This window comes from Doryrhamphus excisus, linkage group LG2, assembly GCF_037039965.1.
Source record: "Doryrhamphus excisus strain RoL-2023G ecotype Guam linkage group LG2, RoL_Dexc_Guam_v1.1, whole genome shotgun sequence".
Classification (NCBI taxonomy): domain Eukaryota; kingdom Metazoa; phylum Chordata; class Actinopteri; order Syngnathiformes; family Syngnathidae; genus Doryrhamphus; species Doryrhamphus excisus.
The window spans coordinates 6768772-6783132 of NC_136358.1; the positions used below are offsets into that span (position 1 = coordinate 6768772).

The following is a 14361-nucleotide window of genomic DNA, read 5'->3' on the forward strand; positions in this document are numbered from 1 at the left end:
TACAGTTCGTTAAAAGCGTTAAATGTTTCAGCTCATCAAAAAATGTAAATCTAATAAATGACAATAAAACTGAACAGAACATGCAGTTTCTAAATGAAACATTTTATTATTAAGACAGAAAAAGGATCAAAACTACATTCACAGACAGAGAGCAGAGTGTTGTCACCGCTGTTGTTGTTGTCAGTAAATGTATCAATGAGCTGACAAAAGAAATTTTGGTCAAAATACAGCAAAATACTGCAACGATTACATGTTATCATCAGTGTACGTGTTAATGCATGATCACAGCATGTATATTAAATAATGCAGGGGTCTCAAACACGCGGCCCGCGGGCCAAATGTGGCCCGCAGGGCACTAGTTTGAGGCCCCCCGCCTTGATATGAAAGTTTAATGTTAGTGCGTGCGGCCCGCGCAAGTTTGATATGGATGCTGTATGGTATCATGTACCCAGAAAAAATTATTACGTTTGATTAATGTTCATGTTAAAGGTCAAATAACTGTTAATAGTTATCCTCCCTATCCATGTGGAAGTGGTAAGTTTTTGGCTATTTAAGTTTAAAGGAAATAACTTGAAGGCTACCGTTTAGGTCGCTAGATCTCTAGTTTGCGAGTTAGCATGAGTGTCAAGACCCTGCAGTTGCGCAATATGTTGTAAATAAAAAGTATAAATGTGACTATAGTCGTGTTTTGTCATGTCTACAGGGCTCTAATAATGCTTTGTTCATTTTAATCTGAAAAAAATTATTTGTCTACCCACCAACTATATGTGGTTTCTTAAGTTTTTATTATTTGGTGTTTTATTATTATTATTATTATATTTATTTATTTATTACTGATTGATTTTCTTTATTCTTGATTTGTTTATTTATTTTTCATCTTATTTTGTATAGAAAAATAAAAAGTAAGATATTTGAGAACAGTGGAATGTTCTGTCAGAGCTTTTCTTGTAGAAAATTGGAACCAAAGCAAAGTTTTTAATAAATGTGTTTTTTTTTTTTTTTTTTGGAAAACCTGATGCGGCCCAGTCTCACCCAGACCCTAGCTCCAGTGGCCCCCAAGTAAATTGAGTTTGAGACCCCTGCTTTAAAGTCTTGGTCAGGTAATTGACATTGGATATATGCAATCTGACCATTTATACTGTAGTCATGTCACATTATCTGATTATCTGATTACTGATATATATCGACAGACGAATGAGTCGCATTTGACAACATCTGAATTATACTGTCCACACTGACAAATCAGATACAGGTCACATATGAGGAACATATAAGAACATAGCCTAAGACTGCTTCAAATGTGTGATGAGTCTACTTGTATTGAACTCCCTCGGTTCTGTGCCACCATGGGATATTTGTGCATGACAAGCGACATCTGCTTAACACGTTAGCACATGCTATTGTTGTGATCGGCCCAATATTAATATAGGCCTATCAATATCGGATTGGACACCCCTACTATACACTCTTACACGTATAAGGTCTTCCCTCTTTTTCGTGGTGCCTGTCACTCTGACTCCCCCGAGCTCAAGCTGCCACCACCAAGCAGCCTGACCTTTGCCCTCTGCCTTTTAGTGCATCGATCCTGCAGTCACTCCGGGCCAAGATGGCCTCTCCCTTGTCTCTCTTTTTGCCTCCCAGCCCAGTTAACCTGATTGTCCGCACCTTTTGCCCCGGGCACAGCCCTGTCACGTTGATATTGCTTTTAAAAAACGTCCACATTGCTGCTTTAATTTTAGATGGTGTTTATGCATAAGCACAGGGTTTCACCTCCTATCCTCTATAGATCCATATGTGCTAAATGTCATATTGCATGTCAGGAATTTCTAGATGATATTATTACGATCACACACACACACACACACACACAAAAAGTGGGACATATTCCCGTGTAGTCCATAAAACACAGCGCCTGTCTCCGTGTAAGTGAGGACGTTTTATCACTCCGAGCCCTGGGAGTTCACCCCTTGGCCGGCCCTCGTAAACAAGCCCCTCCTGCACCCAACACACTCCAACAAAGGCTGCAGAGCAACTGGCCGTCACATTTCAAGCGCCTTTTATTCGCCTTCCAGCGGGGGTGTAAATTATGCCGGGGAACAGTAATTAATCCGGTCCTTCTTAAGTATTCAATGTTTTGTAAAATGGTTGGGATGTTTGTGACAGTGCTTAATGTGTGGGTGAGAAAAATCTTTCCCTTTCATGACATTTTAGCAGCAAAGTAATATAATGTACAGGGGCGTAGCTTGTACCTTGTGGGATACATTGTGTATTGTGAACAATGTAATTTCATTTTGTCGGACCTTTTATTGGACTGTTTGATTAAACACCATCTAAGGTACATTTCCATACATATAGAGATGTTTTTTTTTACCCCAAGTACCCCCATAAAATCAATTAGCTTATGAGTACTACCCTTTAATAGACAAATTATGGGTTACACGCACAGGCAATTGGATGGCAGCATATAAGGCAACAGAACAATAATATTTAGTCAAAGGAAAATGTACTTGAACTTCAATTACATTTCAGCAGATCTATGTCATAGTGGTCTACAAGCATGCATTTCAATTTCTACAACCCGACTAATAAAATGCCTTATATTTACCTTATACAGTAAAGTCTCGTTATATCGATATCGGTTATATCGAAGTACTGCTTATTACGATACTATTTTCATTTCCCGGCAAATTTCTAGTCTTTTATGATATAATTAGTTCCGTTAGTACCATACCCGGTTATTATGATAATCCGGTTACTATGATGCCCTTTTCATCTCCCGCCAGCCAATTTGGTCTGCTTATATCGATACAAAAGCAGCTTAAATCAATCTTTGCTTAAGGATTTCAATACCAAAAAAGAACACGGCAAACGGCTGCTTCCAGTCAACTTTATTTTTCACACTTCCACCACCAGAGCGCAGCACACACACCGATTCCCGCACTTCCTGGTTCACAGGTCATGCTCAACCCGCCCCACATAGCTGGCCAAACACATGCCTGCAACAGAAGAACCAACTGACATAGCATACACACCTATTCCAACAAAGACACAAGCGTTACGCAGTTGGTTCTTCTGTTGCAGGCATGTGTTTGGCCAGCTATGTGGGGCGGGTTGAGCATGACCTGTGAACCAGGAAGTGCGGGAATCGGTGTGTGTGTGCTGCGCTCTGGTGGTGGAAGTGTGAAAAATAAAGTTGACTGGAAGCAGCCGTTCGCCGTGTTCTTTTTTGGTATTGAAATCCTTAAGCAAAGATTGATTTAAGCTGCTCGACATTGTTCTATACTATAGAACAATGTCGAGTGCATTATTGCCCACTTTTAATGCAGTTCGGCGCAGGATCGGATATATCGACAGTCCGGTTATATCGATATTTTTTCCGACTCCCGACAACATCGATATAACGAGACTTTACTGTATATCCCACGGGTCAGCCTCAGGTGGGATATGTTGTGGTAGTCTACAACCATGCATTCCTAATTGTAAAAACTGCATTTCTCTCATTAGCATGTATGAAAAGAAGGTTCCAATACAGTATATTATTAAAATGATATCAAGTGTGAATTAAAAAAAAAAGTTCCGGCGTGTTTGGAGACTTAAAAAGTGCTCTACAGCCAATTTTCAGGTGTAATGGAGGTGAAAGGGTTCATTAGACTCCGTCTTTTTGCTGATATCGTTTCACCTCTATTGCTCCTTTTTTTAATCAGTGCTGCATTCAAGGACCCTTGCCTTAAGTTGGAAGTTTTATTATTTTGCTAACTTTTGACATGCTTGCGTTTGGAGATAAATTAGCAGCATGCTAACGTGAAAGGCTAAAAGGAAAAAAGGTAAGGATAAGAGGCTCGAGTAAACAAGCAAGAGCTGTCGGTGTAATCGATGTTTCGGGGCCCACAAATAATTGCCGACTACACGAGGCGATCCGGAGCTCAAATTGGACTGAATGCATGGCTAAAATTGGCTTCACTTTCTGCTTGAACACACCTTTAGTCTTGTTCATTACACTGCTGGGGGGGGAAATAGCTGAGCGGTCCTTTGCTATCAATAAAGCTTCAGGTAAGAAAGGCATCCAAGCTAAATCAAAGGCAATTTGTCATCAAACATGTGCAAAATTGAATAGAGTCCAGTAATCCCCTATTTCACCCCCCTTACAGAGTTTTGCTTCATTATTACCCACATTGAATATCTTCTTTTTAGTCCACTGAGCAGAGAGAGATGAGCGAGAGGGATTCAAGTCGGAAACGAGTGTAAAAACTTTCTTTCCCCAGACTTAATTTAAACTTTGAACAGAGACTGTAATGCGTTCCGGTGAAGAAGGGGGGATTTGGGGCTTTCACTTGCTCATTTTAGGCCTTATTAATCGAATTACTTGCCCGATTGTTCGTATTTAAAATGGTCCCGGTGCTCTCCCAGAGTAGCATCATACACCTTTATACAGAACATTTGCAGAAAAGCTTGCAGATTTAGGACAAAATTGCCTGCACTGTTTTCACTGCACAAACGGATAAGTCTCTGAAACTATAACCGGTTAGAACTACATAGTAGAGCCGGGTTGTTGAGACTAGAGACTTGAGAGTACTGAACTAGACCAGCAGATACTTATTAGCACTTCCTGTCTCAGTCACTTGATTATAGCAATCAGTCAGTAAATCGGTCGGTAAATCTTAAGTCTGACATTTTCGGCAAAACTGAATTCAGTGGATTCAACGCTCGGCCATCTCTGTGTGGAGTTTGCATGTTCTCCCCGTGCATGCATGGGTTTTCTCCGGGTACTCCCACATTCCAAAAACATGCTAGGTTAATTGGCAACTCCAAATTGTCCATAGGTATGAATGTGAGTGTGAATGGTTGTTTGTCTATATGTGCCCTGTGATTGGAGGATAAGAGGTAGCAAATGAATGAATGAATGAATGAATTCAATGGAAGCAGGCAATAACTCATTATAAGTCATTATACAGTTGTCCCTCATTTATCGTGGTTAATTGGTTCAAGACGATAAGTGAATTTCCATGATTCCTTATTAATAAATTTAATACTTTCATAGCTACAGCTTGAAAACCTGTTTAAGACCTTTTAAATGTGTGTGTGCTTTTTTTTTTTTAGCATAATTCAAGCCCGTTGGACATGAAATAGCACTATAATCACATTGCATTATTCAAAAATAATGAAGTTGACATCAATAAGACATTTCATAGACTCACTAGTTCGCATTAATAGCATACTTGGTGGCTGCTGTCTCATTAACATAACGTTCCTGATAAAAGTCACTGACACTAAGTAAATAGCTGACATCACACAAGTGACTTCGCAGGCCCCGCCTCTTAAAGGCACATACCATGTCACAGATATTACATTTTAGGTTGTCAAACCTAAAATGTCAAAAATAGGAATTTCCTTTAATGGCACTATTTTTTTGTGAGTTACGTGCACTGGTCCTGTTTGACCCTCAGTCCACACCATAGTTTGAGGAAATGCAGCGGTGTAGCAGATGATGTGGAGCCACAAGCGGGAACAAATATTAAGCAGGAAAGCTGTCTTATTTGTGCCGAAAGTTAGATGGTGCATTCAAGGACTATATAACATGGTGAGCCAATTCGCTGCTTGTGTTAAACATGCAAAAACTATGGTATTTCTAACTGTATATTATTTTTTTAATAATAAAAATATGTATTTATAAAATAATGACCCATAGCACTGATGAATCATTGTAAACAAGCGTAACATGCATGACTTCCACAACAACAGCTCAGTAGCAACATTTTAAAGTGCATGCAGAGGTACGGTGGATAAAAAACAGCTGGATGCTGATTACTCATGATACTTCAAATGCAGCTACTGCCATCTTGTGGAATAAAAATAAAAAAATACATCTGGAGGGTGCCTATGGCCACAGATGGTAACGGCAAATTTTTAACCCTAATTAGAGACCCTGGAAGTTATTTGTTTCTGTAGTCCACAACCCCAATTGCTATCGGAGACTGAGCAGTTAACTGAATACAGGCATTAATTGGAGCATTTATCCAGTATTTTGATTTAATTGAACACTTTTAGCATGTAAACACCACCAAAAATGTCTATTTGTCGCACACTTTTGTTGCAACCAGGAGACCCCTGATTACCTTCTGTATTCCCCCAGCTCATGATAAAGGACTTCCCCACAAATGCAAACACATTTAGCAAATACTTAAGCAGCCACTTGTTTTATCGCATGTGAGCTACTCTCGGGCATTCCGAGTGGCGGGCGAATTAGAAAGCCCTTCTGATTGCTATTAAGTGTGTGTATGTGAGGGGGGGGGGGATTTAAAAGCTGTCTCGTAGGTCAGGTCGAGCCGGTGTTCATTTGAATGCATTACCGGGGTCCGAGGCTAGATAATTCTCTCATTAGCGCCACTCAAACCCTGAGCGACAACGCGGGTGAGAAGGGAGCATGTCGTACAACGCTCGGAGTTAATTAGGCCGCTGCTCGTCGCGCGTATCCTCTCCCTCCTGATGCCTCCTCTATGAACCGTAAGCGAGTTAACCAAAGACGATATGGGGAGTTTTTCTTGGGATCTCTCCGGAAATGCCTGAGCTCGGACAATGGAGAGTTCATTAGGTACATAATCTATTAATCTCCAATGGTTAGTGCGACAAAAAGGTAAAACTGAGTTTAAAATGGTCGCCGAATATTAGGATACTAAATTAAAAGTACATTCAGGACACAACACAGGAGTAATTTGTCGTTGACATGTTTTTCACTTTTTTTAGGTTTTTAATTTTTTTAATTATATGATGACCCAAAAAATGCTCTGAAGGACCATATATAGCCCATTGGCCACAGGTTTGTCACCACTGTTAAAGTATGACTTAAATTTTTAATTACTATATTGGACTTAATTTCGCACTTGTAGAGCATGTGCTTCAGCCTTAAGACATGGATATGAAAACTGCTTGCTCCCTACATTTGTACATAACAGGTATTGATACTTTGCAGCCTTGTCGCTATCATGGAATAGTGTTTAGAAGGCATGTAAACAAGACATGACTTACTCTCTCTCTCCAACTTTGAAGTGGTCATTCTTTGTTGTCTTGTTTTATTCCTGTGTGCGAGCAGAATAGCATCCCTTTTCAAACTGTGTTCATACAGTACCATCAAGCCAAATACTTATTGGTAAGAATACTTCCTTCTAAGCGGTCATCACTGGAATGATGACCGCAAAGGGCGGAACTCGAGGTGGGTGTCCATCTGTCTGATGGCCTCTGCACTTGCTTTGTCCACTGTTGTCATAAACCTTTGTCTTTTGGAAAAGGAAAAAAAAAACAAAAAAACATTCAGTGTCACTCAGATATTGTAAACATCCAGCAGCAACACTTAATTTCTGCATTTTGATGAAAAATATATATTTTTTTTTAGCTGAGAGGTGTTGAGGCATTACCTCGATGACTTCACTTCCGGAAATAAGGATAGGCTGCAAGCTATTTTGTTATGGCTGAACACCATGAACAACAATCAAACAATGTATAAAATTAGGCTTCATTTTATTGTTGATTGCATGTATTTTTGTATTTCAAATACTACTAAGAAGGGGGTGGTAGTTCTTTTAGAATTGGGACACCACTGAAAAATCCCGGTCAGGTAATGATTTTATCATTTTTATTATAGGCTCTTTCAGTAATATATGTGTATGTGTTTGTCCAAAGGAAGGATTTTATCTAAAGGTGTGTGTATGTGCGTCCAAAAGGTTGTGTGTGGTCTTCTTGAGTCACACAACGCACACAAATGATGACTATGTCATACTCAAGAACCAGGATCAAAAGAGCAAAGTGCTGTCATTGTTGAGCTAGCTTTTTTCAAAGAATGGTGCATTCATGTGCATCACATAACTTGTCCGGCACAAGTTTCCACTGCATTCATGTACACTTGGATATCACAAACACACCCAAACATGCACGTGCAGCCCAAATCACGTGATATAACAACCACTTTTTGCTCACTACAGTAAAACAATGTTATAAACAATGTGAAGCTCAAATTCAAGCATTGAAAGGGAAGGATGTCAACATCAGAGTGGAATAAAATATATGTAGAATGATTACTTATCTATTTATCAGTTCTCATGTCAAACTTGTCAAAATGTCACCATACAAAATAATTTGTCTTTGAAAAGCGGGGTTGTTTTATATTCAGTTTAATATGGTATTATCGTACAATGTTCGATTTTGTGCTTTGACTGTAATTTATATGATATTTTTATCATTTTAGTGAGCTGGCACATGAGTTAGCACCTAGCGCTAATGCTCAAGCAGGGCCCTGGCTGGTCCACTAAAGTTACAGTCCATGATTGTTGGGAACAAACAAGTCGATACGAGCCACTGTTGGAACAAATAGGACATTTTTCTGAGTGGTTTCATCATGGGAGGTTATGTGCACGTCATTTGTTCTCTGATTCTGCCCCAATAAATTGAAACGGTGAGGTCCTATAGTATAAATTGTCTTTTTTTCCTGGCGCTGGCTTTCCTCGCACTTCCCTTGCTGCCATTGTTCCCACGAGACTCGGCTCATTTGCCGCCATGCTCACACACAGACACACAGGTGTCGCTCTTCCACCTTGAATACCAATTCCAGTTCTACCTTCCTCTGCCGAGCGCACAAAAAAGCTTGAATATTCCAGAAGCTTTCAATTTTTCAGGCAGGTCTGCAAACCTCCCCCCCTCCATGATTAGCAGGGGTCATCTGCATTCCCAAAGGGGGGGAACGACTTAAAAAGAAACAATTTGGATTGCCTTTTTATTCATGCCTCACTCCCATCCAGCTTAAAAAAGCCATTTTCATAACTCTGATTTCACAGAATATTACAAAAGTGAACCTATATTAAATGATTATTATTGTTCGGGGGGGCTTTTTATGAGGTTTTAAGAATTGATGACATGATGAAAAAATTGCTTGTACGGGCCACCATATTCTGTAAAATGTATTAGTATTATTAGCATACTCACACAAATATAAGACACTACTTTTGTCTATAGAAAACCTTGTCACACAGATGGCTCATCTTATATTCGTACCAGTTATGTTGTGTTATATGAAAAAGATGAAGTAATTTCCTAAAAATGGGTCTTGAGAAAGAAGGTCGTCTTATATTCAGGGTCGTTCAGGCAGATATTGGTGACGACTAGACCTGCATAACAATATGCCTGTGCACTGGTTTGCAATTTGCAGTCATTTAGATGTCTAAAATGTACATATACCAATTATTTTATATGTCTGCAACACTGAATATTGTCATTATTACCATATTGAATTGACCATTGCAATTACCATTGTTTGGATAGTTTTGTAAGACTGAACATTATTATTACTACCATATTGACCCAAACATAAGACAGTATTTCCTCCCCAATAGTCATATGGGTTGTCTTATATTTGCACCAGTTATATCACTGGTATTGAAAATGTTGCCTTTTTTGTCTTAGAAAAAATATTTTCCCATAAATGGGTCTTGGAAAAGATGGTCGGGTCGTCTTATATTCCATCTGTGACAAATCGGCCTGCACGACAACACTGTATGCCTGTAGGCTGGGGGTGTAACTGTACGTTGTAATCATGCTTTGGTACATACCTCGGTTTTAAGGTCACGGATTGATTCTGTTCATTTTCAGACAGGAAGGGAACAAAATGCAAAACATAAACTGCTTAGCTCCAGCGTTAAATTACTGCATGAAAATGCAACTGCAATCAGCTGGCTGGTAATTCTCCAATAAATAATAAATAAATACATAAAAAATAATAATAAAAATACATAAGGACACGGGGGGCCACTTTGATACATTTTGTGCATTGATAGATTTACTTCTTTTTGTCTTAAAAATTGTTTTCCCAAAAATGGCTCTTGTCTCATAGTTATAGTCGTCTTATATTCAAGTCTGTACGGTGTTAAAATGAGGATCTCATCGGATTATGCAGGTGTATCTAATGATCAAAAGTTGGATCGTTGGAAGTAGATGGAGTCGGCGCGCAAACATTCCATCTTCTTTAGCGCTGGTGTGAATTCCCGGCCAAACGTCTGGCAAAGTAGGTCAGTGAGATTTTCCAAGTTTTATTCTCCCTGCCGCTCGCATCTTCTCGTCAATGGCAATGCGATTAAGAGGAAAAGAGTGGGGGAATGGAGGTGGGGATTTAAGAAAAGGGAGTGTCTGCCGTCTCTTCATCTGGCAACAATCTAATTATATCCTTTCTCCTGGGAATATGCAAATTAGGCTAATCAGTAAATAGAAAAAAGGTAATTATAATCTGCACACCTGGGGAGGGGGAAAAATGGGAATTTTTCATTCACAAATCGCCTCTGAATTATTGAGTAAATTTACCAAATAATTGGATAAATCTGGAATATTTATCTTAGTAATTTGTCTGAATATTCCTTGGGGGTGATTCAATGCTACAATTAAATATACTAATTCATTGTCAAAAGCAGCTTATCTGCATTCATGATGTATCTGCCACTTAATTGGTTTGGGAATGGTTTCCTTTTTTCACCACAAAGATGTAGTGAATGAAAGAGTAGTTGCAAGAGTGAATTATTTCACATATTTTGCAACCTACTTCCACGCGCATTGTGCTTAAATAGGCTTCCATGTTTACTAAAGGCCCTCAAATTTGAAAATATGGCGACAAAGAAGTTGGATTATTCACGGCGCCACAATAGCGTTTCCATTCATCATAAGACAAAGGAGAATCTCACTGGTTTTGACGTAGATGGAGAGCAGCCACAGGGGCATTACTCATTCATTCTAAAAAAAAAAAAAAAAAAGGAGGGGAGTGAGTAGCACATCCAAATGGGTGGCACCCTGCGATATGCTTATGAATGCAAATAACGTATTTCCATGACAAATATAAATGCTATTTTCCCACAAATCAGACCATGAATATTAAGTCTTTTAATTCTGTGATGCATTGTAGTGCTGGTGGTTGTTTGGTATACGAGACAGGGTATGTTCTATTAAAGGGGACAATTTAAAATAAGCGTTTTGCAATGGAATGTTCAATTTAAAGGTGCAGTTGCAGGTGGTCACACAGGATGGCAGTGTAAGCCTTGGAATATTGGTAGGAAGTGCCCAAACAAGCAAATTGTATTATGATTATCATCGTCATGATTAGAATTGTTATTGTTATTATAGTAATATTTAGATCCCCTGCCTGTAAGCCTGCTTTTCATTCAGCTCTTCGGTTAGTAACGGTGAGAACACTAGAAAGAAATGTATTTTGAAATACAAAATGTGACTAGTGTGAAACAGCATTTTGTTAATATTCTGCTAAACCAATCATATTTAGTGTGGACTAAAATATTTGCGCTTAAAACTGACTGATTGAATAATTATTTATTTATTTAAAAAGTGATATTTTTTCTATCATTTGGAATGCACAGCTTTGTATTTTGAGATCACCTTTGCATATTCCAAGCCTGAGCGGTATATTGTCCGCTTCTTCCCCGTGTCGGCAAAGTCTACGTGAAATAACCCGAAGCGACTGCTGAATCCGTCTGCCCATTCGAAGTTGTCCAAGAGCGACCATGCGAAGTATCCACGGACGTTGACGCCATCTTCTCCAATTGCTACATTGAACACATCAACTCGAGTCACTGAAAGTAAATAAATTATATGATTATATGAAGAAAGATTCACCTTTTTCCACTTCCTGGATGGTGTCCTTGTAAAAGTCTGCACGCTGAGCATCCTCCATTACCAGCGGTCCCACTTGAGAGAAGCCGCTTTCCGTGATGTAGACCACCGGGTCATGGAAAGTGTCCTGGAAGGTTAAAATGAAATGAATGGCGAAATTAGTTCATCCATCCATTTTTTACGCGGGAGCCTATCCCAGCCAATCAGGGCACATATAGACAAACAACCATTTACACTCACATTCATACCTATGGACAATTTGGAGAGGCCAATTAACCTAGCATGTTTTTGGAATGTGGGAGGAAACCGGAGTATCCGGAGAAAGCCCACACATGCACGGGAAGAACATGCAAACTCCACACAGAGTATGCCCAAGCTGAAAATCAAACCCAGGTCTCCTGACTGTGTGGCCTACATGCCAACCACTCGTCCAAAGTAAGTTTATTCAATCTTTCTTTACCTTTATGTATTTCAGAAGCCTTCGTAGGCCACAGGGAACCACAGCCAGCCAGGAAACTCCACAAATACTCCATTCTGGATCCAGGACTTCTTCCGCATCTCGGTCGTTCTTCATGGACATCCCTTGCCTGCATTCCAACCTGGCTTTGACCTTCCGGGATGTGTAGTAGTTTAAGGCAAAGAAGTCAGCAGTGCCCAACACTGGAGGTTCATGTTTGGAGAAAGTAGGAAGTCTTGACTCGCAATTGTATCCCAGTTTCCTGCTTTGAGCATCAATGGCTGCCCTCATCGTTTCCGGATAATCCCCAGTGACAAACAGCGGCCAGGCAAACCATCCAAGTGTGAAGGCAAAGCAACGATGGGAAGCGGCAATGTCATCAGCAGAGTCAGGATGTAACGGTTCCAGCCAGTCGCTATTGATAGCAAGTGACACCGCACCACCTTGCGTTGGCCTGTAGAGGGAGTCGTAGCTGTGCCAAGCCATGGCATGGGCTCTTAGCATGTTGTGGCCCACCAGGTAGGCCGTCGTTCCCGGTTCTTTCAACCCCGGCGCGTGGATGCCGTCCTCGTGACCCAGCTTGGCGCACACGTACGGCTCATTGATGGTGATCCAAAGTTTCACGCGGTCGCCGAACGTTTGGAAGCAAAAACAGGCATAGCTGTCAAAGATGGAGGCGATGGCGGGCACTTTCCAGCCACCGTGGTTCTGGAGAGCTTGAGGCAGGTCGAAGTGATATAACGTGACCATCGGGGACACGTCACATGCCAGCAAGTCATCAATCACCTTGTTGTAGTACTGCACACCTGTAAATAGGTAATACATTAAATAAATATTAATAAATTCAGTAAATATTAACTCTTTTAATACCAAAGACATTTTTATATGTTTTTTTTGCATAAAAGAGGCAAAATGAGGTGAAAAACTGGGTTGAAAAATGGCTGGGATTGAATTAATAATACAGTTTGTGTTTGATTTCACACCTTTTTGATTGACATGCTCTGTGGTCCCATCGGGAAGGAGGCGGGCCCAGGACAGAGACAGACGATAGTGTGTAAGTCCAAGCCGCCGGATGCACGCCAGGTCTTTTTCCCACAATTCATAGCTGTTGCAGGACACGTCACCCGTTTGCTCCCCCCATACCCGGCCTCCCTCATGGCAGAACGTGTCCCATATGCTCGGACCTTTGCCGTCCGCTTGCCAGCCGCCTCGTACAGACAAAAACAATAATTTATTTCAAAACATTCATTAACCTTTGACTTCTGGTTCATGTTTACACGTGCTTACATGGTCAGTCATCAAGCATTTTAATCTGTTAAGGACTGAAGACGGCTTCGCTTTAATTATAGTTGCTGTACAATGTTTTGATGCTGAATTTAGTTTTCATCCTGGTTGCGTACATACCTTCAATTTGATACGCCGCAGTCGCTGCCCCCCACGCAAAGTCACATGGAAACATGTTTTAACAGTTGACCATAGTCACTAAAGTGCTTATTTTAGCCTCATAATTAGGTGAATACTTTTACTTTTAGCATTGTTGTGTGGGCAGCTCAAGCGTGCGGCAAACAACCCGGAAGTGCCTTGGAGTGTGACGTTTGCGACTGCCCGAAAATTAAAATGACCAAATTTCGATTGTGTTTTTTAATCATCTTGACATTACTTTACAAAAACGTGACTATATGTATACAATTAGCACAACGTTCTTCTGTTACAGTGACTTTATTTGTAGTAGTATTTTTTTCAATGCACGACTGATGTTCTCTGTATTCTACGTGTCTCCGTGAACGCCTCATCAGCTTGATCAAAATCCCAAAGAAGAAAATAGCCAGTAAAAAAAACTTTATTGAAACACAAGATTTAATGTTTTTTTTTAACTTATATATAATTTTGCATAAACAGGAAATATGCCGCAAGTAGAATTTGCTCTTTAAGTGTATTTACATAATTATGCCACTAGATGACAGTAAAGTAAAGTAAGTGATGCAATGGGGACTGTCTTAAATTAACAGTAAATTACTTCGTATCAGCTAATGCTCCATGTTTACGTTATATTTTTATTTTGTATGTTTGGCATTTAATTTGGATTATATATTAAAATATAATTTGGATTATATTCAAATTGAAAGTGAAACGTTCACTTTTCCCACAATTAAGCAAAACAACTATAACAAAACAACAATAGACTGACAGAAGGTGGATTTTCAGTGTATTTGCATTTGTCATTGGATGCTAGCTCTTCACAACAATAAGTCATC

The 14361-nt window shown here is 39.8% G+C and overlaps 1 protein-coding gene across 1 annotated transcript in view; it reads right to left on the bottom strand.

Annotated features, from left to right (window-relative positions):
- Window positions 1–13679, bottom strand: part of gba3 (glucosidase, beta, acid 3) — a 55257-nt gene extending 41578 nt beyond the window's left edge. The window contains exons 1-6 of the mRNA XM_078796781.1: window positions 13511–13679; window positions 13090–13314; window positions 12110–12912; window positions 11653–11776; window positions 11416–11582; window positions 7024–7271 (exon numbers count right to left, since the gene is read on the bottom strand). Of these exons, the coding sequence (XP_078652907.1) occupies window positions 7161–7271; window positions 11416–11582; window positions 11653–11776; window positions 12110–12912; window positions 13090–13314; window positions 13511–13565 (1485 nt within the window). The 5' untranslated portion in view covers window positions 13566–13679 and the 3' untranslated portion in view covers window positions 7024–7160. The remainder of the gene's footprint in view (window positions 1–7023; window positions 7272–11415; window positions 11583–11652; window positions 11777–12109; window positions 12913–13089; window positions 13315–13510) is intronic.
- Window positions 13680–14361: the final 682 nt, after the last annotated feature.